We start from the raw sequence: 27,748 nt of genomic DNA, 5'->3' as shown, positions 1-27,748 counted from the left end.
GAGAATCATTTGAACCTGGGAGGTGGAGATTGCAATGAGCCGAGAACACGCCATTGCACTCCAGCCTGGGTAACAAGAAGAAAACTCCATCTCAAAAAAAAAAAAAAATTGTAAAAGAATATTTAATCCTATAAAAAGAAGTTTGTGTTTGGGAGGCCGAGGTGGGTGGATCACGAGGTCAGGAGATTGAGACCATCCTGGCTAACACGGTGAAACCCCATCTCTACTAAAAATACAAAAAATTAGCCAGGCATGGTGGCAGGCGCCTGTAGTCCCAGCTACTCGGGAGGCTGAGGCAGGAGAATGGTGTGAACCCAGGAGGCAGAGCTTGCAGTGAGCCAAGATCGTGCCACTGCACTCCAGCCTGGGGGACAGAGCGAGACTGTGCCTCAAAAAAAAAAAAAAAAAAAGAAGTTTGTGGCACATTGTTACATATAAAGCATATCCTGATTTTTTTTTTTTTTTTTTTTTAAATAGAGATGGAGCCTCACTCTGTCACCCAGGCTGTAGAGCAATGGTGCCATCTCAGCTCACTGCCAACCTCTGCCGCCCGAGTTGAAGCGATTCTTTTGCCTCAGCCTCCGAAGTAGCTGGGACCATAGGCGTGTGCCACGACGTCTAATTTTTTGTATTTTTAGTAGAGATGGGTTTTCGCCATGTTGACCAGGCTGTTTTTGAACTCCTGACCTCAATTGATCCACCCACCTCGGCCTCCCAAAGTGCTGGGATTGCAGGCGTGAGCCACTACACCCGGCCCCCATCTCTAATTTTTAAAAGAATTTTTTAAAAAGGCCAGGTGCAATGGCTCACACCTGTAATCCCAGCACTTTGGAAGGCCGAAGTGGGTGGATCACTTGAGGTCAGGAGTTCGAAACCATCCTGGCCAACATGGTGAAACCCTGTCTCTACTAAAAATACAAAAAATTAGCCAGGCATGGTGGCGGGCACCTGTAATCCCAGCTAGTCGGGAGGCTGAGGCAGGAGAATTGCTTGAATCCAGGAGGCAGAGTTTGTGGTGAGCTGAGATTGCACCATTGCACTCCAGTCTGGGCAACAAGAGCAAAACTCCGCCTCAAAAAAAAAAAAAAAAAAAGTTAGCAAAAGTTATCTCTGAATGGTAGAATTATGGGTGAGTTACATTTTCTTTTTTGTGCTTTTCTGTATTTTTCCTATAATAAACATTTATCAGAAAAAAATCGATAAATATTACATTTTAAAATAGCTACTTATATCACAAGACAGAGCCAACTAGAAATAGAGAATGAAACAGTAAAACCAAATGATCTTCATTTTAAAAATCATTTTCTTATATTTAATTGTAGGCTTTTGATACTAGTAGATCAAATTTACCTAACTGAAACTTCGGTAAATTTGGTTTTATGATCATGGTGACATCTATATTAATCTGTTACACTGGCTGCAGGCTAACTTTCCAAAACAAAGACGTCAGCGCCCTGCCAAAACATGGTCAAGACTTACCCTACAGGGGTGAAGGATGTCTTCTGGAGGACAGTGGCTCTGGAAGCAACGGATTTAGCATGTTCTAGTTTAACAGTGGCCTGAGTCAGAGGCTGAGACAAAACATTGGTGACTTGCAACTGGAAATAAATAAAAAATTATTTGTTACAACAAAGGCTACAGGAGCAGAGAATTTTGTTACTGGGGTGCTTTATCTATAGGTTGTAAGCTCTGCAGGAGAGCAAACCCCCTGCTTTGGGAAATCTTCACAGATCTTGGGTCTGCTGCCTAATCCTAAAATGGATTATTACAGGTGTGAGTCACCACACCTGGTCAATATATTTCCTTCTTTCTGATTCCCTATTCTATCCACTCTGCTACAGAATCTTTAAAAGAATTTATCAGACTGGGCATGGTGGCTCATGCCTGTAATTGCAGTGCTTTGGGAGGCTGAGTCAGGAGGATCACTTGATGCCAGGAGTTCAAGACCAACGTGGGCAACATGGCAAGACGCCGTTTCTACTTAAAAAAAAAAAAAAAAGGTTTTTTAAATTAAAAAATTAGCTGGGCATGGTGTCATGTGCTTATAGTCCCAGATACTCAAGAGGCTGAGGCAGGAGGATTGCTTGAGCCCAAGAGTTAGCATGAGCTATGACTGTGCCACTATACTCCAGCCTGGGAAACAGAGGGAAACCCTGTCTCTGAAAAAGAAAAAAATAAATGTCTCAGCCAGGCTGGGTGCAGTGGCTCATGCCTGTAACTGCAGTACTTTGGGAGGCCGAGATGGGAGTGATTATCATTTAAGGCCAGGAGTTTGGGACCAGCCTGGGCAACACAGTGAGACCTTGTCTCTACCAAACAAATAAATAAATCAATCAGCCAGAAAAATACTTTAGGATGGTACCAGCAATGGGAAAATTAAAGAAATATGGATAACATTAATAACTATCATTTGTTGAAAGTCAACTACATGCATATACCAGGCTAGGCCCTTTACATATATTCTCCTATCAATTGTATGACACAGATAGAATAATCCTTATTGCACAAGTGAAGAAACAAGCTGTAAGAGGTTAAGGGACTGCCAAAGGTCACATGGCCGGTTAAGTAGTTGAGCCAGGACTCAAACCATCTATTTAGTTTCCGAGTCAATTATTTTTCCACTTTGTCCTCTTAGCCCCTCTTGACTCACAGCAAACTATGTTCATTGGGTTACTTTCTACCCAAGTCTTTGTTGAGGGTATACAAGTTGTATGTAGAGAGAAAATGGGCAATTTTGAAGAACAGGGTACTCACTCAGGAGGCTATCTGCAGGGGCCACCAAAGTAGATCTAATGGGACAGACAGGACTGTCCTAAGTGGAAACCCAACACTTAGACATAAAAATAAAATGCTAATTTCTCATGAAGATCTTAGCTTATCACTGGTTCCCAAACAACAGCAACAAAATGCCTCATTTGAGATGAAAGTTCTAAGCATATTCAAGATCTGTGCATTTGCTCTGTTCAAAGAGTTAACACAAAGGAGAAGTCTATGCTTACTGCTGAGTGAAAGGGAGGACTGTGCTATAAAGAGGCAAAAAGATATCCCATCAGGACCAGGGAAGAAGAGAACTGATCAACCATAAACACCAGAATTACTTGAGAATTAAAACAGCTGTTGTAAAATAATATAGTTAGAAAATTTGGGTACTGGAGGAAGTCTATGCTGCAGTGGACCATGATCGTGCCATGGCACCCCAGCCTGCATGATACAGCGAGACCCTGTCCAAAAAAACAAAACAAAACAAAAAAATACGACAAAGAAAGTTTGGTATTGGGAAATGCATTTTAGAAGCAAGACTTCTCTACACATCTGGAGTTACAGGCCTAGAAATGCAATATTCCTGCACTTATTGAAAGCCTGTACTTTTTTTTTTTTTGAGACAGGGTCTCGCTCTGTCACCAGGCTAGAGTGCAGTGCCGCAATCTCGGCTCACTGCAACCTCCGCCTCCCGGGTTCAAGCGATTCTCCTGCCTCAGCCTCCTGAGTAGCTGGGACTACAGGTGCACGCCACCATGCCCTGCTAATTTTTGTATTCTTAGTAGAGACGGGGTTTCACCATATTGGCCAAGATGGTCTCAATCTCTTGACCTCGTGATCCGCCCGCCTCGGCCTCTCAAAGTGCTGGGATTACAGGCGTGAGTCACTACGCCCAGCCAAGCCTGTACTATTTAAAATCCTCTAGGGAGAGGCCAGGAACGGTGGCTCATACCTGTAATCTCAGCACTTTGGGAGGCTAGTTCAAGGCCAGCCTGGCCATCATGGCAAAACCCCATCTCTACTAAAAATACAAAAATTAGCCAGGCATGGTGGTGTGTGCCTGTGATCCCAGCTACTTGGGAGACTAAGGCACAAGAATCACTTGAAACCAGGAGGTGGAGGCAGCAGTGAACCAAAGTCATGCCACTACTCTCCAGCCTGGGTGACAGAGCAAGACTCTGTCTCAAAAAAAGCAAAAAAAACAAAAATTAAAAATCCTCTAGGAAAAAAAATTTTTTTTAAATAGAGTTGAAGGGTTCTGTGGCTAGTTCACCCAGTGGTCACATCTCCATTTCAAGGCTCAGGGAAATGAGCCTTGCCCTCCATTTAATGGGTATGTCCTGGTAAGGGCTACAATTGGCTGTGACCATAGTCCCGATTTCTGAAAGCCTTCCACTAGGAATGACAATCAGAGGGGCACACTTTGGGGATGGATGTCTTACCCTCAGGATAGCCTGTTCGTGAGTGTCGGAAGCAGAGCCCTCGGGCACAACCACAACCGGCACGTGGTAGCGATTATGGGAAAGTACAGCAGCCGCAGAGGCCACGCTGAAGGCTTCGGAGAGGGACTCAAAGTTCTTCTTGCTGAAGATTGCATTCATCAGCTGGATGACCTGATCCTGAAAGAAACGTGAAATGCAGCCGTTTTTCTTCCTCTGCTGGGAAGGTGGGAGGGCCACTGCTGTAGAGGAAAGTCACTCCTTATCTGTTTCAGGTGTTCACATAGGAGGTCTTTTGGTCAATGATCCAAATTCGTAGATGGAGAAAACACAAATATTCTGCATTTAAACTTAGAACTTGGATGTGGTTGTTTTTTCCCATCTTCCGTTATAAACTGAAATTCATGATTTGTCAGTTATTTAATAAGTGCTTACTATACAGGCCAGGCGCGGAGACTCATGCCTATAATCCCAGCACTTTGGGAGGCCAAGGCGGGTGGATCACTTGAGGTCAGGAGTTCGAGACCAGTCTGGCCAACATAGTGAAAAACCCCATCTCTACTAAAAATACCAAAATTAGCCAGGCATGGTGGCATGCGCCTATAATCCCATCTACTCAGGAGGCTGAGGCACGAGAACTGCTTGAACCCGGGAGGCGGAGGTTGCAGTGAGCCAAGATCGCACCACTGCACTCCAACCTGGACGACAGAGAAAGACTGTTTGGAAAAAAAATCATAATAATGCTTACTACACAAATGCAGGGTAATTCCAGATAACTACTGAGATATGAAACTATATTATGAAATACACATAATAGTAATTATTTGTTAAATGTCTATATATGCCAGGCATCATGATAGGTGCTTACATGCATTAACTCAAATTTTGACAAAAAGTATAAAAGACTGCTATTATCGATGTTTCCCAAAAAACGAAACTGAGGCTAAAGGAGGCTAAGTAACTTCTGCAAGTTACAACAACATTAGCAAGACCAACATTCAATTGTAGGATTGTTTGTCTCCGAAGTCCTTCTACAAGAACATCTGTTCTTTCCTGGTTCCCATTATCCTCCCAGCTAAGCTACCTTTCCTCCCAACCTACCTGTAAGTAGTACATTGAGGCAAAGTTTTTATTTATAACACCAAACGTTATAGCTAAAACGTACATTAAAAAGAAACTAAAATAACTCTCCATTAAGAACTAATGGGCTACTTAGAGGGGAAAACTAAAAGCAGTTTTTTTTAAAAAAGTGGAACCTAAAAGGCATTACTAAAATTCTGGAGGTTGCTTAGGAGGAAACATTTTCCCCTTCAATCAGTTTTGTTTTTTAAAATCTACCATCCAACCAAAGAGCTCTCTTATTCCTGACAGTGTTATTCACAGTCAACATGAAAGAATTTTCTTTAATTGGACCAATTACAATTTTCCATTACTAGGCTGCTGACATGTTAAAATGGGTGACTGTTCACCAGAACTGTTGTGTCAAAAGCAGTGACAGCGAAATTACTCCAGCCAAGTACCTGGTTAGCAGCAGTTTGGAAATAAAGGAAGAAAATGTTTAAGTTGTATATGTACGATACCATTAATTCATCTACTTTACTGTGTATAGGACAATCAGCAAACAATCTGTACCCCAAGACCCCACACTCTTGCACTTTCACCCATAACAGAAATTAAAAGGGAGTATATTTCTAGACCTGCTACACTTAGGACAAAGGAAGAGACACAAAGAATGCAAACACTTGAATAACTTATTTGACCATATCCTCTGGAGAAAATATGAAATTAATTCCAATTATCCAAGACAGATAATTATTTACTTAAAGAAACTTGGCACAAAACTCGTAATGCATAAAGAAATGAAAAGTTCTCACTTAAAACCCAAATCTCTCCTCCTAAAATTTAAATAAAAGCAGCTTGTATTTTAAGTACTTTAGATTAAGGGCTGGTAACTTCTCACAGACAAGGGGTACAAAGACGGTCCCACTCAAAAAGACTTCCCACATGCATTCCAACTAAAGGTTCTTTCAGGTTAACAACCTCCTCTCGAGAAAAAGAATGAACTCTTGGCAGATGTGTGATAGACACACATGCCTCTCAGTGAACTATGTCCATCAGCAAAGATTAGCTAAGATTTAGCCGTTGCTGAGGATAAGGGGGAAGGGAGGAGAAGCAATTATGAGCCCAGGGAAGGATGTGAATGGGCCACCAGAGTGGAAAGCATTCAGGAGACAAGCAGAAAGGGGTATTGGGAAGAAAGGGAGATGAAACAGGAGTAATACACGTGGCTTCCTTGATATTACCTCGTGACATGTACATACCCCATTTAAAGCAAGTGTGGTTTGTTTACACATCTGTCTCACTAGCAACCCATTTCTTGAAGACAGGCATTACATCTTTCCATTTCTCATTCTTAATCCCTAACCCAGGACACTGAGTGACAACATCCCAAGGTATGTCTGAACATTTATCTCTAATAAAAGCTATCCTTAGCAGATAAAGCTGATGACCCCTTTGGGTTTCATGCCTGAAAACTGTTAGATGGGTACCTCCTTAATGGATGGCTCAGTCCCCACATGATCCATGAGCTTGTAGGTGGCAGCCACAAATAACGCTGTTGTTTCCAGTCCTTCTTCAAACTGGAGATACACGCCCCCCAGTTCATCTAGGCGAGCAACAAGGTCCTGCCATAACAAAACAGAAACATGCTGGATGTCAAGTAACAGCAGAAATGAGATGCACGAACCACTGTCAACCCCACCGCAGACAGCTTCGTGACATCTCTCACTCTAAATCTGAAGACCACCTCAGTCACTTAATACTTTCTCAAAAATGGTCCTTAGGCAGAGTAAAGTATATCAAACAGACATTTGAGGAGAGCAATGTCTTCTGCACTTCTGGGAGGGTTCCTTCCTTGGCCCCGTGTATGCAGGCCCAAGCCCAGGAGTCATGGCAGGGAAGGCTCCAGCTACTTTGGGTGGAAGGCCAGTGGGCCAGGCTGCCGTGCACCCAGGAAGCATCGTGACACAGATGGAGTCCGTGGCCATCCATCTGAATACAACCTACAAAGCATGGCGTTTCCCAGAATTTCTTAATGCTCCAAAAGACAAAGAGAGACACACTGCTCTCCTAGGCAACATGACTAGGCAACCAACGTGTCTGTGAAGCATCCAGTGAAAACACCATCAGGACTGCTTGTCAGCCCTGCCAGGCAGTCCATGAAAGAGGCCCCAGAGAAGCATGATATTCTGGACAAAGGCAAGGATAGAGCAATAATAAAAACCACCATCACCACGTCCTGAGCACCTATTATGTAATAGGTACAAATATTGCTCAGGACACAGTACCCTAATACAAAGAACACAAGTGTGCCATGGATATAAGAAGCAATGTAACTGATCCTAACAGATCATGCATGGCTATCTGCAAGACTCTTCTACAGCGTATCAAAGATAGGAGCTGGGAAATGTATTTGGCAAAAGATTCACACCTCAATCTCCTCCACGATGCTCCTCAGGTCAGCCTGCTGGGACAGGTGGGATGCTGTCTGCAGAGCCTGGACCGTTCTGGAAGGTAAAGAGTAGAACCCCAATGAATGGCAAGTCTTCTTTCATCTACTCACCCCTTCCCATACTTGGGACACTTTCACAAATATCCCACTCTTGTTCTTTAGAAGTACAAGTTGGTCTCAGCCTTTAAGGAATTTACTTATAATCCAGTTAGGATAGGTATGACAAAACCCGGAAAAGATCATCACAGCTGAGAAGACAACGCAGGCAACAGAACTGGCAAGAAGAAGCGTGGGCCGGGCGCAGTGGCTCACGCCTGTAATCCCAGCACTTTGGGAGTCTGAAGCAGGCAAATTCCCTTGAGCCCAGGAGTTCAAGACCAGCTTGGGCAACATGGTGAAACCCCATCTCTACTAAAAATACTGAAAATGAGCCAGGTGTGGTGGCATGTGCTTGTAGTCCCAACTACTTGGGAGGCTGAGGTGGGAGGATCGCTTGAGCCCAAGATGCAGAGGTTGCAGTGAGCCACTGCACTCCAGCCTGAGCAACAGAGTGAGACCCTGTCTCAGAAGAAAAAAAAAAGATTGAAGCAAAATTCATATAAAATTAACGATTTTAAAGTGAACAATGCACTTATAGGGATGCTTACTATATTCACAATGTTGTACAACCACCACCTGTCTAGTTCCCAAATATTTCCATCAGTCTAAAATAAAACCCACTGGTTGAGCATGGTGGCTCACACCTGTAATCCCAATACTTTGGGAGGCCGAGGCAGGAGGATCACTTAAGCCTGGGGGTTCAAAACCAGCCTGGGCAATATAGTGAGACCTCATCTTCACAAAAAATTAAAAAATTAGCTGGATCACTTGAGCTAGGGAGGTCAAGGCTTCAGTGAGCTGTGATTGCACCACTGCACTCAGTCTAGGTGACAGAGTGAGACCCTGTCTCCAAAAAAATAGATAAACAAAACCCACTGAACAGTTTCTCCCCATTGTGTCTCCCCTTTGCCCCCGGCAACCAGTAATCCATGTTCTAGCTCTACGGATTTGCCTACTCTGCTATTTCATAGAAATGGAATCATACAATCTGCATCCTTTTATGTCTGGCTTCTTTCGCTCAGCAGAATGTTTTCAAGGCTCATCCATGTTGTAGCATGTATCTGCACTTCATTCCTTTTTATGGCTTATTCATACAATTTTATCTATAATTCTGGAAGATAAGCTTTTTAAGATGGAACATGATAGGTGTATACATGTAAGACTTGTTAGATTCTGTTCTCTTAAAGCAGATAATTTGGAAAACATAAATGGTGCTTTTCTGGATAAAATGGGGAAAGGAGAGGCCCCCTGGTGGTTAAACGACCGCTACTGCCACCCCAATGGTTTCCTAATTCCTAAGAGATGACTGGGCCCTTGTGTAAAACCTCCACTTACCAAGTCCATGTGTCAAGGAATGTAGAGCAAGAATCTGTCTGCTTATGTCAAGATCATAACAATTTAGATTCTCTCCATGGGAAACTAATTCCATTAAGATGACAAGTTGGAAAACAGCAGAGTCACAATTTACAGAGAGACAAGCCCTAGAGTACTCAACGACACCTATGGGATGCTTGTTGTTATAATACACTTGAGAAAATGAAACCTGAATTTCCAAACGAGATAAAAATCACACATCTGCCTGTGATAAATGCTGTGCTCAGAAAAGGGGGTTAAGATAGCCCAGAAAGAACTTCTCAATTAAGATATCATTTTTTTCTCTTTGGAATGAGCGAGTGCCGCATGGTAACAACCTCAGAAGTTTTAGAACGAAATTAATCCACTGAGTTTTAGAAAGTTTTGTCACTGGCTTTAATTACTTATTCCCCAGCCAGCAATTTCTTTTTCTCTGGAGCATAGTACTATATTCAAACATTAAGAAAGCAGATCTTATCTTGCTAATATATAGCAGATGATTCAGAGAAATTGATTTATGAGAGACAACAATGAGATCTTCTCAGATGGTTCATTCAAACCTACAAGTATTTTCTTGTTTTCCATTCAAGACAAGTTTACAAACATTCACTTCCTAGAAAAAGCCTATTTAAATATAGAAGGCCCACTTAGAAGAGTTCTAATTTATATCAGATTGCCTTTAATAGGGCAAATTAGTAGTAATATAAGGCATCCGACCAGTTGGATTTCACAATGACCCTATGAGCCATTCTCCAGGTTTGCATATGAAAACACTGAGGCTTAGCGGGGCTAAACAACCTACTCATGGTTACAGCGGTTGAGTAGAAGAGTGGATTTGAACACACTTGTTTCTACTCCAAAGCATATGTTCTTCCTACCTATAAGCTTTCTACAAGACAGCAGAAACACAAAAGTATAGTTTCATCCTTTATTAACTCCTTTGGATACAGACCATGTGCCAGGCTCTCTAAGCACTGCAAATAAAGCTTATGGCTGGGTGTGGTGGCGCGTGATTATAATCCCAGCTACTCAGAAGGTGGAGGTGGGAGGATTGCTCAAGCCCAGGAGTTTGAGGTTGTATGATCGCATTGCACTGCAGCCTAGATGACAGAGGGAGACTCTGTCTCCAAAAAAAAAGCTTATGATCCAACAAATAACAACGAAGGAAGTAACAAACTCTCTAAGAAAGGGGACCTGTTTGTTAGGAACCTAAGAAACAAATGGTCCAGAAAAGGAACTCCGTTTCCTACATGCCCACCAAGAACCAGGCACTGCGCTAGGGTCTTCACACCTATTATCTCACTTAATCCTGTCAGGTGCTCTGATGTAAGAATTATGGGTTTCATTTTAAAGGCGAGGCTCAGAGAAGTTAGAATATGTGAATATGAGGAGGGTGTGAGGATGACATAGAGGAATGTCAAGTGCCTGTGAACCCTGTCCTTAACAAAGTTTTAAGTTTACAGAAAAATCTGATTGTTAGCAAAAACACAAAAAACAAACAGAAAAACCTGAGAAACAATCTCACTGTTTTGAACGGGGGAATTGATATCACCAAACTCTTGCTAAACAATGAACAGGATTCCAGAAATGTACTCCACACCCTCCTTCAGGGTTGCAATTAAATGGTGAACACAAATAAAATAACAACAAAATTATTGTTTTAAATGAGGAGTTTCAGTGTTTTTTTTTTAAAAAAAAAAAAAAACTATAACCGGCCTGGACAACAGAGAGGCCCCATCTTCACTAAAAACAAAAAATTAGCCGGGCAGCCAGGCGCAGTGGCTCACACCTGTAATCCCAGCAATTTGGGAGGCCGAGGCAGGTGGATTGCTTCAGGTCAGGAGTTCAAGACGAGCCTGGCCAATGTAGTAAAACCCCGTCTCTACTAAAAATACAAAAATTAGCCAGGCGTGGTGGCGTGCCTGTAATCCTAGCCACTGAAGACGCTGAGGCAGGAGAACTGCTTGAACTCGGGAGGCGGAGGTTGCAGTGAGCTGAGATCACATCACTGCACTCCAGCCTGGGTAACAGGGTAAGACTCCATCTCAAAAAAAAAAAAAATTAGCCAGGCGTGGTAGTTTGCACCTGTAGTCCAGCTACTCGGGAGGCTGAGGCAGGAGGATCACTTGAGCCCAGACTTCAAGGCTGCAGTGAGTTGTGATCATACCATTGCACTTCAGCCTGGGTGACAGAGTGAGATCCTGTCTCTAAATAAATAAAAATTTGAAACTACATATATTATCACTTAAGAGCTTAGCAAAAAACACCCTGGAGTTATAACATTTCCATTTATAACAAACAGGTAAGGTGCTTCTCCTTCATCTAAGCTTTTTGCAGAGTAGTAGAGTCTGATTCCTAGAACTCTCCACCCTCTGAGCAACCACCTCTCCCACCAGATGCTACCTCTCACAACTTCCAGGGATCCTGGAGCCAGCACTTTGCAGAGCCTCCACTGCCAACATGCCATCCTGCCCTGGCCAAGTCTCAACAAAACATGCACGTGGCTCCTTCTGAGTTATCTGCCCTTGCTCTAGCCCTCCAACCTCACAAGGCAGCTGGATCTCTAGGTGATGGCGTGCTCATACTCTGGCTCAGCACCTGCCTTCTGTTTGCAAGGCGTCCATGTGAGCTCCACGAGAACAGGGACCTTACCTGCCTTCGTGCAATCATGCCTGCGGTGCCTTGCACAGCACCTGGCACACAGAAGTATTTACTGAAGTACTTGCCCAGGAAGTATTTGCTGAACCAATGAATGAGCCCTCTTAGGATAGGGCCCGAGACAAATGAAGCCTGAGAAGTGCTTGAGATGACAACTCACGCCAGCACAGTCTCCTCCTTGCTGAGACGAGCAGTAAGGGCACTGAGTGCTTCTTGGGATGCCAAAGGAAGGCCAAAGCCGCTTAGAGCTGCAACTGCATGGTAGATCTGGTTAACAGATGAGTCCTCACTGACAGCTGCCAGAAGCAGATCTTTGGTCTCATTTGAAATAGAGATCTAAGAAAGAATTGGCAGACACAGAGTTTTAGAACAGGTCTTGGCAATTTGTGGCAGGCATGGCAAAGACAGCATGCAGAGCAGCTGCCAAAGTCACCTCCGCCTCATGTATGCTGATTCCCCTCTAATCCCCAGATACCAGGATGAAATGTTTGTAAAACCTCGGTATGACACCCCCATCTGAAAAGATGCTGACAAATTACCTTTCTACTTATACGGTTCTCCTGTGTTCAATAAAATGACTTTTCAGAAACCTCATGTAGGGGTACACTTTGAACAGTTTTAAATGTTAAAGGGAGATGAAAGGAAAAAATCAAGACCTCCCAGAAGAAAGGCAAAAACTGTATGAAAAGGTTATTTAAAACCCTTGAAAAGTAAAAACTTAGGAGAAACATAAACTACACTTTCTTAAGGAAAAGCAACGGACTCTCCGCAACAATGGACTCTCATTGTTAAAAAAAGGATTTTTGACATGACCCTTCCCCTTTAAAAATGCACTATTTTTTTTTTTTTAAATAGTTAAAAGTCATTGTCAGTGTAGGAACCCGGACTCACCTCACATCCTGAGAGGGCCTGGCTGGCCTGGGCGGCGTAGAAGAGGGAATCCACATTGCTGGGATCAAGGTTAGATCTGATGTAGGTACATGCTTTCTACACAGCAGGGAAAAGTCAGTGTTAAGTGGTGATACATGTAGTGAACCAGGAAAAGCAAAGGCATTTTTAGATAACATTCGAAGTCATTATAGATGGCTTGAAGAAGGAGCTACATGAATTTAGTTTTTAAGTAGTTACTTTCCATAGGACACGGTTTTACCCAAAATTGCTGACTTCGTACAAACAGCAGTAAGTCTAAAGGCACTTGAGTCCTTCTGAATCTTAGAAAGGAAAGAAGGAAACCACTTCCCGAATCACCTGTCTGGCCATGGCCTGTGCTGGGTATTTATGAAGCTCTTCATTTTAATGACATAACGACCCTTTGGTAGAGATTATCACTATCCCCATTTACCTGAAAAAGAAACTGGGGCTTGAAATTGGTAAGTAATCTGATGAAGGTGACAAAGCTACTAAGTGGCAGAGTCTCTTCTGATTCCAACTGTACTGGCATTTCCACTTAGATGTCACCAAGGCCAAGTCAGGCTCAACAAATCTAAAATGAGCTTAGGGCTGGGTGCAATGGCTCACATCTGTAATCCCAGGCCTTTGGGAGGCTGAGGCAGGAGGACCGCTTGAGCTCAGGAGTTCGAGAACAGCCTGGGTAACATGGTAAGATCCCATCTCCACAAAAAATTCAAACATTAGCTGAGCAGGTGGCGGGTACCTGTGGTCCCAGCTACCTGGGAGGCTGAGGTAGGAGGACTGCTTGAAGTTGAGGCTGCAGTGAGTCATGTTCATGCCACTACACTCCAGCCTGGGAGACAAAGCGAGACTCAGTCCCCCAAAAAATAAAAATAAAAAATAAAATGAGCTTAAAACTTTCTATTTCTTCACCAGGACTTCCCAGCTCATGCACAGGTAACGCCATGCATCCAGCAACCCAAACCAGAAATCTGGGAACCATCCTTGACTCTTCCCTACCCCTCCAAGACTATCAAGTCTACCTCTTTTTCATTTCTCAGGCCCAGTCCCGCCTCTGGTTTCTGTCACTGCCTTAGGGCAGGCCCTTGCCCTTTCTCACCTAGATTGTCCCAGTAATCTCCTAAGTGGTCTAAAGCCATGCAATCCATTCTGCACACTGCTTCAAGACTGATCTTCACAAAATACAAGTGTAACCGTGTTGCTTTACCTTTAAAACCCTCCAGTGGTTCCCTATTTTTCTCAGACAAGATCCAACTTCTGACTCAGCATGAAAGGCCCTCATGACTGACCCTCCCTCTCCATGCTGCCTTCATCACCATAGCCCTAATTCCAACTCCAAAATCTTACCCTCCAGCCTCCTGCAGCTATACCACGCTCTTGCCATTTCACATTTGATGCTGCTACCCACCCTGCCGGGAGCACCTTTTCCTTGTCCTTCCTGCCAGCCAAACCAGGCCCTACCTTCAACTCTGCTCAGATGTTCACCTCTTCCAGACAGTCCTCCCAGAAGAGGCCAGGTATCCACCCTCTCAAGTGCTCCCCCAAAGCACATACCACACCGTACTTACTAGTTCCCCCAGTGACTAGTGGCCCAAGATCAGGGACTTTGCCAAATGCCCATCACAGTGACTGGCACAGAGGAAGCACATCACAAAACCCCCAAACTCCTGGTACTGCGACTCCCCTCGACTCCAAGAAACAGTATCAAACCATTAGACTACCAATATTTTGGTTGAAGTAATATAAAATTCAGCTATTCAAAAAGATGTGGTAATAGTAACAGTTAAAAGTGGGTGCTGGTTGGGCACAGTGGCTCACGCCTATAATTCTAAAACTTTAGGAAGGTGAGGCTGAAGAATTGTTTGAGGCTGTGGTGAGCTGTGATTGCACCACTGCAGTCTGGCATGGGTGGCAGGGCAACAACCTGTCTCAAAAAAAAGAAAAAGGCTGGGCACGGTGGCGCACACCTGTAATCTCAGCACTTTGGGAGGCCAAGGCGGGCGGATCACAAGGTCAGGAGATCAAGACCATCCTAGCTAACACAGTGAAACCCCATCTCTACTAAAAATACAAAAACAAAATTAGCCAGGCATGGTGGAGGGCACCTGTAGTCCCAATTACTCGGGAGGCTGAGGCAGAAGCGTGAACCCAGGAGGCGGAGCTTGCAATGAGCCAAGATCACACCACTGCACTCCAGCCTGGGCGACAGAGTGAGACTCTGTCTCAAAAAAAAAAAAAAAAAATTGGGGGTGCTGGGCGCAGTGGCACTTGCCTGTAGTTCCAGCTACTCAGGAGGCTGAGGCAGGAGAGTCACTTGAACCCGGGAGGCGGAGGTTGCAGTGAGCTGAGATCGTGCCACCACACTCCAGCCTGGACGACAGAGTGAGACTCCTTCTCTCCCGCCAAAAAAAAAAGTAGGGGGTGCTCCTGGAGAGTAGGACAGGGTGGAGGGCAGGGGTAGCACGCTGCCTTTCACTAACAGCTATTTTGTATTGTCCAATGTTTTACTGTGTGTACATGCTACTCCAACCAAAACTTTTTTTTTTAATTTTATGAATGAATTTTTTTTTTTTTTTGCATCAATTAGGGATCTGAAGAGAACAAGTAAAGCTACTCAAAGAGCCCTAGCAGTGGAATGCGAGGAAGCTGAAAACGTGTGCTTTGTCGCCATCTGGTGCTGTAACAATGGAACAACACTGGAGACCCCAAAACAATGACTACGGTTACCTCTACCATTACCTCCTTCTGAGCACTTAAAATGTGTCAAAAGCTGTTCGAAGTGCTTTATGTGCATTTCCCATTTAATCCCCAATCTATCTCATGCATCGGGCATTCTTATTACCTTAAGTTTACAGATAAGAAAACTGAGGCATCAGAAAGGCAAAGTAACCTGTCCAAAGTCACTCAGCTTTTAACTAGGGGAACTAGAATTCCCTGGCTCCAGAATAGCCTGGCTCTGGTGTCTGAGCTATAAAACCTCTACTTCTCAAGAGCCCACTAAAAGCAATCTATTCTGGAGTAAGACAAGCATCATTCCTACACTTTGCAAAGACAAATCAAGGTAAACCGGTCCAGTGTTCAGTGGCTTCAAAGCCCAAGATGTTGACAGCAGAGTTCACAGAGCAGCAGAAGCAGGGAGACCTCCCAGAACTGCTCAGCCTGCTCAGCGAGCCCACCCAGTGCTGAGGCTTCAGCCAGCCGCTCTCGGGGGACTGGAAACTTTGACTCCAGCTGCCCTCCAACGTTCTAGACTCATCTTCCCCACTGAAGGCTGAAAACTGCCCCCTAAATGTCCACCCCCAATCTGCTTGCTTCCAACTTTCTGTGCTAATACTCCAATTAATCAAATACCCTCTTGAGCAAAAAAGAACAGCAGTGATTTCTTCCATCGTAGGTTTTCCCCTACAACTCTCTGAACTGAATCAAACATGGAGTCCTACAGAAAAGACAGCAAATCTCTCTCATCTGCCCTCCCCTCCCCTATTTCCTCCATAAACAGCTCCCCGCTACTCTCGCTGCCTCTCAGACTGTGCTTCGTAATCTCTTCAGACTTTGTTACTGTGATGCGCTGCCCAGGCACACACTGGCTGGGGCCCCATACCAGACCCTTTCTAACCGGGCCCACTTTTCCCCAGGTGCTTCTTCTCGCACTTCCCCACCCACCTCTGCTCCAGCTGCAAAAGCACCTCACTGCCCCAAAGCACAACAAGCACTTGGAAGCCTCCCAGGCTTTGCACACCCTGTTCTCTCCATCTGGAAGCCCATTACCTCGTCAATTCAACTTCTCCTATAACGTATTAACAAAACTCAAGACTTATTTTAAAATACAACTTCCTGACCAGGCATGATGGCTATAATCCCAGCACTTTGGGAGGCTGAGGCGGGTGGATCACCTGAGGTCAGGAGTTGGAGACCAGCCTGACCAACATAGTGAAACTCCATCTCTACTAAAACTACAAATATTAGCCAGGCGTGGGGGTGCGTGCCTGTAGTCCCAGCTAGTTGGGAGGCTGAGGCAGGAGAATCGCTTGAACCCGGGAGGCGGCGGTTACAGTGAACCGAGATCGAGCCACTGCACGCTAGCCTGGGCGACAAGAGCAAAACTTTCAAACAACTTCCCTCAACCCTTCTCTCCCCTCCAGTGCCACCTTCTCTCTCCCCACACAGCCACACTGCTCCAGTCTTCATGTCCTCACTTCCACTCACTCCACTTTGGCTTCTGCCCCCAGCACACCAGTGGCAACCTCCAGATTGTCAAAGCAGAGGATATTTTCCAGTGCTCACTCCTCAACAATGGACAGACCAATCACATACTCACTGGGAAACATGCGCGCCCATAGCCTTCTGGGATACCACCGCACCCTTCCTGGGTCTCCTACTTCTCTGGCAGCTCCTCCCTCAGTTTCAAGCTCTCCTGCTGTTTTCTCAACTCCTAGGCTGGGCTCTCATCCCACCACCTCCTGCCTCCCTAGGCCATTCCATCCGTGCCCATGGCTTCATCCTAAACTTCTATGCAGATAATTCTCAGACCCTTAACTCCAGCCCAGACTCTCTCAATAGTCACTTACATGACTCAAAGGTATTTCAAGCTCACCATGGTAAAGAACAAATTCGTGATCTTTCCCAGACAAATCCCATTCTTTTCCTGTGTTGCTATCTTATGGAATGGCCCAACCACCCATCCATGCAGCAGAAGCAGAAAGGCCAGGTGTTATCTTTTGTACCCCTCCTGCATCCAATCTTGCCCTGTAGCCCCCTGCTATGGTCTGTCTCCCAAAAAGCAAGAGAGAAATCTTTCCGAAATGCAAGTTGAATCACGATACTAGCTATTTAAAATCTATTGCTCATTGGAAACAGATCAGAACTCTTTCTGTGTGGGCCAAGGCACTGTGGCTTGGCCCCAGCCTGCCTCACTCGTCTCCCTCCCTCCCACTCTGTTCCACACACCTCCTCCTTTCAATCTCAAATGTAACCTGCTCTCTATCCTCCGCACAGGCTGTTCCCTCTGCCTGAAGTCCCTTCCCTCCTTCGTCTCACAGTTAACTCCTCCTCTCCCTTTAGAATTCAGATCCATCATACCTTCCTTCACTCCAGTGCCTACCACATGGCAGGTGCTGTTCTAGGAACTGGGGATACACAACAAATAAAATGGACAAAGTCCCTGCCCTTAAGAAGTAGAGTGAGATTAGGGTGATGTAGAGAGGTTTGAGTTTTGGGTTTGGGGTTTGTTTTGTTTTTGTTTGTTTTGAGACAGGGTCTTGCCCTCTCACACAGGCTGGAGTGCAGTGGCATGATCGTAGCTCACTGTAGCCTCCAACTCCTGGGCTCCAGCAATCCTCCGTCCTCAGCCTTCTGAGTGGTTGGGACTACAGGCACACACCACTATGTCAGATAATTTTTTAACTTTTTGTAGAGACAGGGTCTCGTTTTGTTGCCCAGGCTGTTTTCAGACTCCTGGCTTCAGGCAATCCTCCCACCTCAGCCTTCCAAAGTACTAGTATTACAGGTGTGAGCCAACACACCCAGCCCAGAATGAGATCTAAATTCGGAGATTTCCTCAGGAAAGCCTTTCCTGGCAAATCAAAGTACCCTATTCTATCCCTATAAAAGTCCCCTATTTATAACAGCACATATTTCACCTTCATAAAACTTACCACTGTTACAAATATTCGTGCATATATTTGATTACATGACTAATGCCTATCTCAGCTATTAGACAATATATTCTTAAGAGTGCAGGGGCCCTCTCCCTCTTTATGGTTCAAGAGTAAATCCCCAGTGCCTAGCACTATACCTAGTGCATAGCAGAAACTCACTACATATTTGCTGAATGACCAAATGAAACCTGCACCAGCCAGCACAGATGGCAACACCCACTGTGCAAGATTTGGCATACAGTGTGAGTGCCGGCTCCCTCTGCTGGACTCCCGTGGTACTTTCCACAAACAGCCCGTCTGCCTCTTTGCACTCAGCACTATATTACCGTACTCTCAGTGGATAATGAGCTCTCTTGTCTTCTCTGCATTTAGCACAATGTCTGGCACACAGCAGAGGCTCCATAAACGATCACTGCCTGAAAGATTGCCTCATTCTCTGCTCTCCCCAAGAATGAACTGAGTGCTTGAGCCACAAACAAATATACTTACTACTATATGCACTCGTCATGTGCCAGGCACTATGCTAAGCACTTTATACTTATTATCTCATTTAGTGCTCACAACACTTTATAAGGGATGCATTTTGTAAAAATAATTTGGTTTTTTTTGAGACAGGGTCTTGCTTTGTTGCCCAGGCTGGAGCGCACTGGTGCCATCACAGCTAACTGCAGCCTTAAACTCCTGGGCTCAAGCGATCTCCCTGCCTTCCTGCCTCAGCCACCTAAGTAGCTAGGACTAGAGGTGCATGCCACCATGCCCAGCTGATTTCTTTCATTTTTTGCAGAAATTGGGCGGGAAGGGGGGGGGGGGGTCTCACCATGTTGCCCAGGCTGGTCTCGAACTCCTGGCCTCAAATGATCCTCCCACCCCAGCCTCCCAAAGTGCTGGAATTACAGGCATGAGCCACTGTGCCCAGCATGTTCTTAATCTTGTAAAAAGCTAAACAATGATATCCATAAAATCACCATTCTGATATGCTTATGTTTTATATAAATATAACTCAAATGAAAAAGGCTCACTCTTTTTTTTTTTTTTTTTTGAGACAGAATCTCGCTCTATCACCCATGCTGGAGTGTAGTCGTGTGATCTTGGCCCACTTTAAGCTCTACCTCCCAGGTTCACGCCATTTTCCTGCCTTGGCCTCCCGAGTAGCTGGGACTACAGGTGTCCGCCACCACACCTAGCTAACTTTTTTGTATTTTTAATAGAGACGGGGTTTCACTGTATTAGCCAGGATGGTCTTGATCTCCTGACCTCGTGATCCACACGCCTTGGCCTCCCAAAGTGCTGGGATTACATGTGTGAGGCACTGTGACCAGCCTTTTGTTTTTTTTTTTTTTTTTTGAGACAGCGTCTCACTCTGTCACCCAGGCTGGAGTGTAGCAGCACGATCTCGGCTCACTGCAACCTCTACCTCTGGGTTCAAGTGATTCTCCTGCCTCGGCCTCTCGAGTAGCTGGGATTATAGGCATGCCCACCACGTCTGGCTAACTTTTGTATTTTTAGTAGAGACAGGGTTTTGCCATGTTGGCCAGGCTGGTCTCGAACTCCTGACCTCAAGGGATCCACCAACCTCAGCCTCCCAAAGTGCTGAGATTACAGGCCTGTAATCTTTTTAACAACTAAAATCAACTCTCATTCCACACTGCTGTCTCCATAGTTTCTATTCTCAGTAAACCCCATTTCTCCCAGTTTCGCTGCTAAAACCTCTTGTGAGATAATAACCAAAATCTCTCCAAAGATCAATCTGTGAGAACAATCAACAGTGTATCTAGTGGAGCCCAGGGAGTTCTCTCTACTGAGCTGAAGGCAACAACAGCTGAGCAGGACATGCACCACTACACGGAAGTGATAGTAATGAAGACTTTCTCTCAATGGATTTATGTAGTTTGCACATCTAATGAGGAAATTCAACAGCTCTGAAACATCCGTATAACTCCCTTTCTTCCATTACTTATAATGCATACACCACCTAATCAACAGAGCACATTTCATAAGCAATTAGAATGCAGTATGTGATTAACCCATTTATTTTCTGATTAGCAGGCACATTTAGAGAGCTCCCATTTTGATTGAGCTGAAGTTTTACAGTTCAAATATTTGTTAGACACCTGTGTGTCAGAGGTATGCTAAGCAGTGGGGATGACAGTCTGAAAAAACAATGTCAATCAATGTGTACCAACTGCTACTACTATTTATATATAGTCATGCTAATCATAAGGTTAATACTACATATTACCACATGCCATCAACGTGCTAACGACCCCGCACACATTACCTGTAAACTTAGTATTATTGTCTCCATCTTACCGATGACAGAACAAACATTTTGAAAGGTTAAGGAAGCTGCACAGGTGACTCCGGTGTGAAGTTTTGAAGTCAACACCTTGAAGCCAAGCTCTCTGACTTCAGTGTCTGTATTGTAAACATAAAGCCACAGCCAGCCCAATCATGTAATTAACGCAAGTCACACTGCATAGCAGCTGTCCGGATGCCTCTCAATCTACATCTTCAGCCCTAACCAACATCCCGCAAACTTGTGATGATGGCAGAGAATAGCTTTGGGGGTATGTCTTCAACCTAAATCTCCTACAGAACTCCAAATCACGACACAGATCAAAAGACATGCTCTGGATGAAGTGGGAGCACCTCATTCATCTGTGACCCCCCTACACTGAATCCTGTGGTTCCACTAAAGTTTGAAAACCTTCAGGAGAAACTTTTCATCCTGCATTCAAATCCTGCCAAAGGTCAACATTACTATTCCAATGTTATCTCCTATACCTCACAATATAAAACCTCTAGTCAATTTGCTCTTTCTCCCCAGGGCCTCTAAAGACATCACCGAAAACCAGAGCAGAAATACAAAGCATCACTACAAAAGGCACCGTGAATACAGTGTCTGTGCCAGGCACTGTCTGAACTCACCTAAACAAAGTATAAATAGAAGCAAACCTTTTCAGTGTAAGAACGATAATAGCTACCATTTCCTTTGAGGGGCATACTGTAATTTCACTTTCTTCTTACAATGATTCAGTGAGGTAGGCTTCATAACTCCCTTTTCAGAGAGGTGGAGCCAGAATTAAAAGCTTGGGTTAACTGACTCTGATGTGTATACTCTTACTTTTGAGAAGAACTAATTTTATCAGGAGGTACATTCACCTTTAGGGTTTATAAGAGTGAAATCATGAGGAAAAGTCTGTTTCTTTAACAGAATCACACACAGGAAGAAAACATTGGGCAGAAATGGAGACCTGGTTGTTAGGAAAAAATTTGAGTAAGCTGGATCTCATATAGCTGGGATCAGCGAACTTTTTCTGTAAAGGACCAGTTGGTAAAAACTTCAGGCTTTTTTTTTTTTTGAGACGGAGTCTGGCTCTGTCACCCAGGCTGGAGTGCGGTGGCCGGATCTCAGCTCACTGCAAGCTCCGCCTCCCGGGTTTACGCCATTCTCCTGCCTTAGCCTCCCGAGTAGCTGGGACTACAGGCGCCCGCCACCTCGCCCAGCTAGTTTTTTGTATTTTATATTTTTAGTAGAGACGGGGTTTCACCATGTTAGCCAGGATGGTCTTGATCTCCTGACCTCGAGATCCGCCTGTCTCGGCCTCCCAAAGTGCTGGGATTACAGGCTTGAGTCACCACGCCCAGCCATACTTCAGGCTTTATGGCCAGCCTAGTAACTATTTAACTCTACAGTTAAACTGAAAAACAGTTGTACCTAACGTGTAAATGAATGGATGTTCACACACACACACACACACACAGAGTTTGGCCCATTGGCAAAAATGGAACATTTTGAGCATCAAAAAGAATAACAATCGAAATGGATTGAAAGATACCAATTGCAGCCGAGAGGGGTGGCTCACGCCTATAATCCCAGCACTTTGGGAGGCCAAGGTGGGTGGATCACCTGAGGTCAAGAGTTCGGGACCAGCCTGGCCAACATGGCAAAACCCTGTCGCTACCAAAAAATACAAAAATTAGCCAGGCGTGGTGGAGAATGCCTGTAGTCCCAGCTACTTGGGAGACTGAGGCCGGAAGGTCGCTTGAACCTAGGAGGCGGAGGTTGCAGTGAGCTGAGACTGCAAAACTGCACTCCAGCCTGTATGACAGTAAGACTCCATGTCAAACAAACAACAAAAAAAGACATCAATTGGAGGCTGGGCACAGTGGTTCACATCTGTAATCCCAGCACTTTGGGTGGCAGAGGCGGGAGGATGGCTTGACCCGAGGAGTTTGAGACAAGCCTGGGCAACATGGCAACACCCTGTCTCTACGAATATTAAAAAAAAAAAAAAAAAAAAATTAGCTAGGCATGGTGGCATGTGACTGTAGTCCCAGCTACTTGGGGGGCTGAGGTGAAGGATCACCTGAGTCCAGGAGTCTGAGGCTATAGTGCACCATGATCGCACCACTGCACTCCAGCCTGGGCAACATAGCGAGGCCTTATCTCAGAAAAAAAAAAGAAAGACACCAATTGGGACTATCAGTGCTGCCCTAGACAGAACTAAAGATATTGAACTTCCCCTCCTACCATAAATAACTATCAAACTCTTTGAAATATATGAAATTGAGACACCGAACAACAGACAGCAAAGGCTGGGATCCTTTAAAGAAGGTTAAAAAGTATCACAATGGGCCGGGCGCAGTGGCTCACACCTGTAATCCCAGCACTTTAGGAGGCCAAGGAGGGTGGATCACAAGGTCAGGAGATCGAGACTATCCTGGCCAACACAGTGAAACCTCATCTCTACTAAAATACAAAAAATTAGCTAGCGTGGTAGTGTGTGCCTGTAGTCCCAGCTACCTGGGACGCTGAGGCAGGGGAATTGCTTGAACCTGGGAGGTGGGGGTGCAATTGCAGTGAGCGACTGCGGTGAGATCAAGCAATGAGATCAAGCAGTGCAGTGAGATCGAGCCACTGGACTCCAGCCTGGTGACAGAGTGAGTCTTCGTCTCAAAAACAAAAACAAAACAGACAAAAAGTATGACAATGATACCAGAAATAATGGGAATTTAAATGGAAATTCAGTTATAGGGTTCTTTCATTATTTGTGACATGGCAAAATAATAATTCACGGTATACTGTGAGAAATTAAGGATGCATATTAAAATCTCTAAACAAAAATAGACAAACACTAAAAAAAAAATTAGATCTAAACAGCCAATAGAAGAGATAAAACAGAATATTTAAAAATAATCACGGGGCTGGGCACAGTGGCTCATGCCTGTAATCCCAGCACTTTGGAAGGCCCAGGAGGGCAGATCACTTGAGGTCAGGAGTTCAAGACCAGCCTAGCCAACATGGCGAAACCCCATCTCTACCAAAAAAATACAAAAAATTAGCCAGGCATGGTGGTGCACACCTGTAGTCCCAGCAACCAGGGAAGCTGAGGTGGCTGGCTTGAGCCCAGGAGACAGAGGTTGCAGTGAGTCATGACCATGCCACTGCACTCCAGCCTGGCTGAGTCACACTCTGTCTCAAAAAAAACAAACAAAACAAAAACAAAAAAAAAACCAAAACTGTTCTGAATCCAGGAAAGATTTTAATCATGATGCATTTTCCTCACCAGAAGTCCAAAAACATGTCTCAAAATTGCCTGATGTAGTGACTACCATTATTTAATACATGTGAGTGCCTTCTACCTTGAATTCCCTTATTATTAGTCACACACATATGGGGGCACTTAGTAAGTACACATGGTATTGAACAGTCTCACTCCCAGAGCTGAAGTAAAAGTTTCTAGATGATCTATGACTTGCTCTTCTTGACATCCCACTAAAAATAACGGATCTGGCATGATCCTTAACATACATTAGGCAAAAAAACAAAAACAAAAACAGACCTGTCAAACTGAAATAAACTTCTTTTTTTGAGACTGAGTCTCACTGTTGCCTGGGCTAGAGTGCAATGGCGCCATCTCAGCTCACTGCAACATCTGCCTCCTGGGTTCACACAATTCTCCTGCCTCAGCCTCCTGAGTAGCTGGGATTATAGGCATGCACCACCACACCCAGCTAATTTTTTCTATTTTTAGTAGAGACAGGGTTTCACTGCATTAGATAGGCTGGTCTCAAACTCCTGACCTCATGATCCACCTGCCTTGACCTCCCAAAGTGCTGGCATTACAGGCGTGAGCCACCACGCCCAGCCAAATATTTCTTATACTGGATTAACCTTGGTTATCCGCAAATGAGCAAGAGTTAGTTTTGAACTACCCCAAAGGAATATAGTGAGGGGATGAAGGTCCTCCTGAACCACTCTGACCACCAGGACAAAAACAGCCTTACCTTTGCATCTGGCACCTGGGCACCAAGGCTGCTGAGTCCCACGATGGAGTAGAAGGCAGATTCCAAATTTGTGAAAGGGCGATCCAGTGAGGCTTTCAGTCTCTCCACGTCATGCTTGGTGAGGTAGTGAGTGGGCGTCAGAGCCCAGGTGCTGGCTATGATTGTCAGGGCCAACAGGAAGACAGTGCTTGAACCTTGGGGGGAAACGACCATTCAGTACACTCCACACTCTTCCAAGGTGCTATACACAGTCCCAGTGATGACGCGCACCAAGATCTGGGAACCAAATCACATGGGGAAGGGTGAGGGAACCCAGGGGTTTAACCTGAGGAGAAGCCTTCAACTGGTGGAAGGACAGTCCTGCCAGCAGCCTCCAGGCATCTAAAGCACAGGCCTTATCCTACTATTCCCATTAAGTCCTCTGCCTCTAAGGACAAACCCAATCCTGAATCCTCACACCTTGTCAGCCTCTCAACCAGCTCTCCTCCCTCGCGCTTCCCGCCATCTGTTGCTCTCTGGCTTCTCTGTCCTCTAAAAAGCCAGGTTCGTTCCTGCCCAGCATTTTTTCACGCTTTCCCCTACCTCAACTTTGCTTAATTTTTACTTTCAGAATTCAGCTCAAGCATCTCTTCCTTAAGAAGCTCTCTCTAGGATTAGGTCCCCAGTACAATAAAGTAAGGAAGAACCCAGGCTCTGGGGCCAGGCTTAAATCACAGCTCTGCCATTTATTAGCAATATGCCCTTGGCGGTTATTCAACCAGCTGGTGCCTCAGTTTCCTCAAGTGTAAAGTGGGATAATAATAGTATCTACCTCAGAAATGATTACACGAGTTAATATAGAAAGATCGGGCCAGGCCAGCACTTTGGGAGGCCAAGGCAGGTGGATCACCTGAGGTCAGGAATTTGAGGCCAGCCTGGCCAACATGGTGAAACCCCGTCTCTACTAAAAATACAAAAAAATTAGCCGGGCGTGGTGGCAGGTGCCTGTAATCCCAGCTACTCGGGAGGCTGAGGCAGGAGAATCGCTTGAACCCGGGAGACAGGTTGCAGTGAGCTGAGATTGCACCATTGTACTCCAACTCGGGAGACGAGCAAAACTCCGTCTCAAAAAAAAAAACTTAGAATAATGACTGGCACATAACAAGTGCTATATCAATATTAGCTACTACTTCTACTACTATTATTATTGTTGTTGTGATATCCACTCATAGGAATCTGTACTTCTATGTGGAATTTTCCACAACTTTAACAGTGTAATGTCTGATTTCTCTGCTAAACTGTAAGTTCCATGAGGATAAAGACTGCTTCTTTTGTTCATCCCAGTATTTCCAAATCTTGCACACTGCCTGGCACATAGCAGGTACTGAATAAATATTTGCTGAATAAATGGAAAGAAAAATTAATCCCCATCTATGATGCCCCAGGGGACAGCGAGCTGCAGGAGTGGTACATTTCTACTTCATTTATTTAAAAAACAAAACAAAAAACACTTTTGAATGGGCTGCTTCTTGATAAAGTGCATTGTCTAGCACCCAAGTAACAGTGATAACAAATAATCACTAGGCTAACATGAGTGGCCCTAAATCTTTTGCCTTTAGCGTTAAATTAAGCTTGAACTAGAATCCTTGAGAAAAGGCACTACTGGCCAGAGGCAGTGGCTCACGTCAGTAATCCCAATACTTTGGGAGGCTGAGGCGGGTGGATTGCTTGAGCCCAGGAGTTCAAGACTAGACCAGGCAACATGGCGAAATCCTTTCTCTATAAAAAAGAAAATACAAAAATTAGCCAGGCATGGTGGCGCGTGCCTGTAGTCCCACTACTTGGGAGGCTGAGATAGGAGGATCACTTGAGCCTGGGAGGTGCAGAGTGCAGTGAGCTGGGATTGCACCACTGCACTCCACCCTGGGGGACAAAGAGAGACCCTGTCTCAAAAAAATAAAAGACAGCTGGGTGCGGTAGCTCACGCCTGTAATTCCAGCACTTTGGGAGGCCAAGGTAGGCAGATCACTTGAGGTCAGGAGTTTAAGACCAGCCTGGCCAACATGGTGAAACCCTGTCTCTACTAAAAAGACAAAAATTAGCCAGGCGTGGTGGTGGGCGCCTGTAATCCAAGCTACTTGGGAGACTGAGGCAGCAGAATCACTTAAACCCAGGAGGTGGAAATTGCAGTGAGCTGAGATCGCGCCACTGCACTACAGCCTGGGCAACACAGTGAGACTCCATTTCAAAAAAAATAATAAAAATAAATAAATAAAATAAAATAAGAAAAAGAAAAAATCTATCATGTGGCATATTCATCAAATGTATACTGAGCTACTATGTGCCACACACTACTTTTGGTGTTAAAAACACAGCAGGAAACAAACAAAACTCCCATCCTCAAAGAGCTTGTATTCTAGTGGCAAAAGACATCACATGAAATAAGAATATTATTGGGCAACCCCCTTTGGGTCCCCTCCCCTTATATGGGAGCTCTGTTTTCACTCTATTTCACTCTATTAAATCCTGCAAATGCAAAAATAAATAAATAAATAAATAAATAAAAATAAGAACATTATTTATCACATTAGAAGGTAAAAGTGCTACGGAAAAAAATAAAGTACAGAAGAGATATTTGGGAAAGTCTACATTTTAAATACAGTGGTCTGTAAAGGCCTAAGAAATAAACATATGGAGTATAGACCTGAAGGAGAAGCAAGTCATAAAGATACCTGGTGGGAAATTATGCTAAGAAGAAAAACCCAATATGGCCAGGTGTGGTGGCTCACACCTCTAACCCCAGCACTTTGGGAGGCCGAGGAAGAAGGATAACCTGAGGTCAGGAGCTCGAGACCAGCCTAGCCAACATGGTGAAACCCCATCTCTACCAAAAATACAAGACATGAGCCGGGCATGGTGACTTGTGCCTGTAATCCCAGCTACTCGGGAGGCTGAGGCATAAGAATCACTTGAACCGGGAAGCAGAGTGGGCGGTGAGCTGAGATCGTGCCACTGCACTCCAGTCTGGGGCTCTGTCTCAAAAAAAAAAAGAAAAGAAAAATCAAATGCAAAGATTCTGAATCAGGAGT

General features: G+C 44.7%; 1 protein-coding gene across 2 annotated transcripts in view; it reads right to left on the bottom strand.

The window, feature by feature from the left end:
• RPN2 (ribophorin II) overlaps nt 1-27,748 on the bottom strand; it is a 59,887-nt gene that overhangs the window by 29,759 nt on the left and 2,380 nt on the right. For both annotated transcript variants that reach the window (XM_009216164.2, XM_003904776.3), the window contains exons 2-8: nt 24,681-24,874; nt 12,712-12,807; nt 11,981-12,156; nt 7,690-7,765; nt 6,749-6,883; nt 4,203-4,379; nt 1,480-1,598 (exon numbers count right to left, since the gene is read on the bottom strand). In XM_009216164.2, coding sequence (XP_009214428.2) covers nt 1,480-1,598; nt 4,203-4,379; nt 6,749-6,883; nt 7,690-7,765; nt 11,981-12,156; nt 12,712-12,807; nt 24,681-24,874 — 973 coding nt within the window. The remainder of the gene's footprint in view (nt 1-1,479; nt 1,599-4,202; nt 4,380-6,748; nt 6,884-7,689; nt 7,766-11,980; nt 12,157-12,711; nt 12,808-24,680; nt 24,875-27,748) is intronic.

The sequence above is a fragment of the Papio anubis genome, chromosome 16 (assembly GCF_008728515.1).
Source record: "Papio anubis isolate 15944 chromosome 16, Panubis1.0, whole genome shotgun sequence".
Lineage (NCBI taxonomy): Eukaryota > Metazoa > Chordata > Mammalia > Primates > Cercopithecidae > Papio > Papio anubis.
The sequence above is the reverse complement of the archived record's forward strand: the minus strand, read 5'-3'. Positions and strand labels throughout refer to the sequence as shown.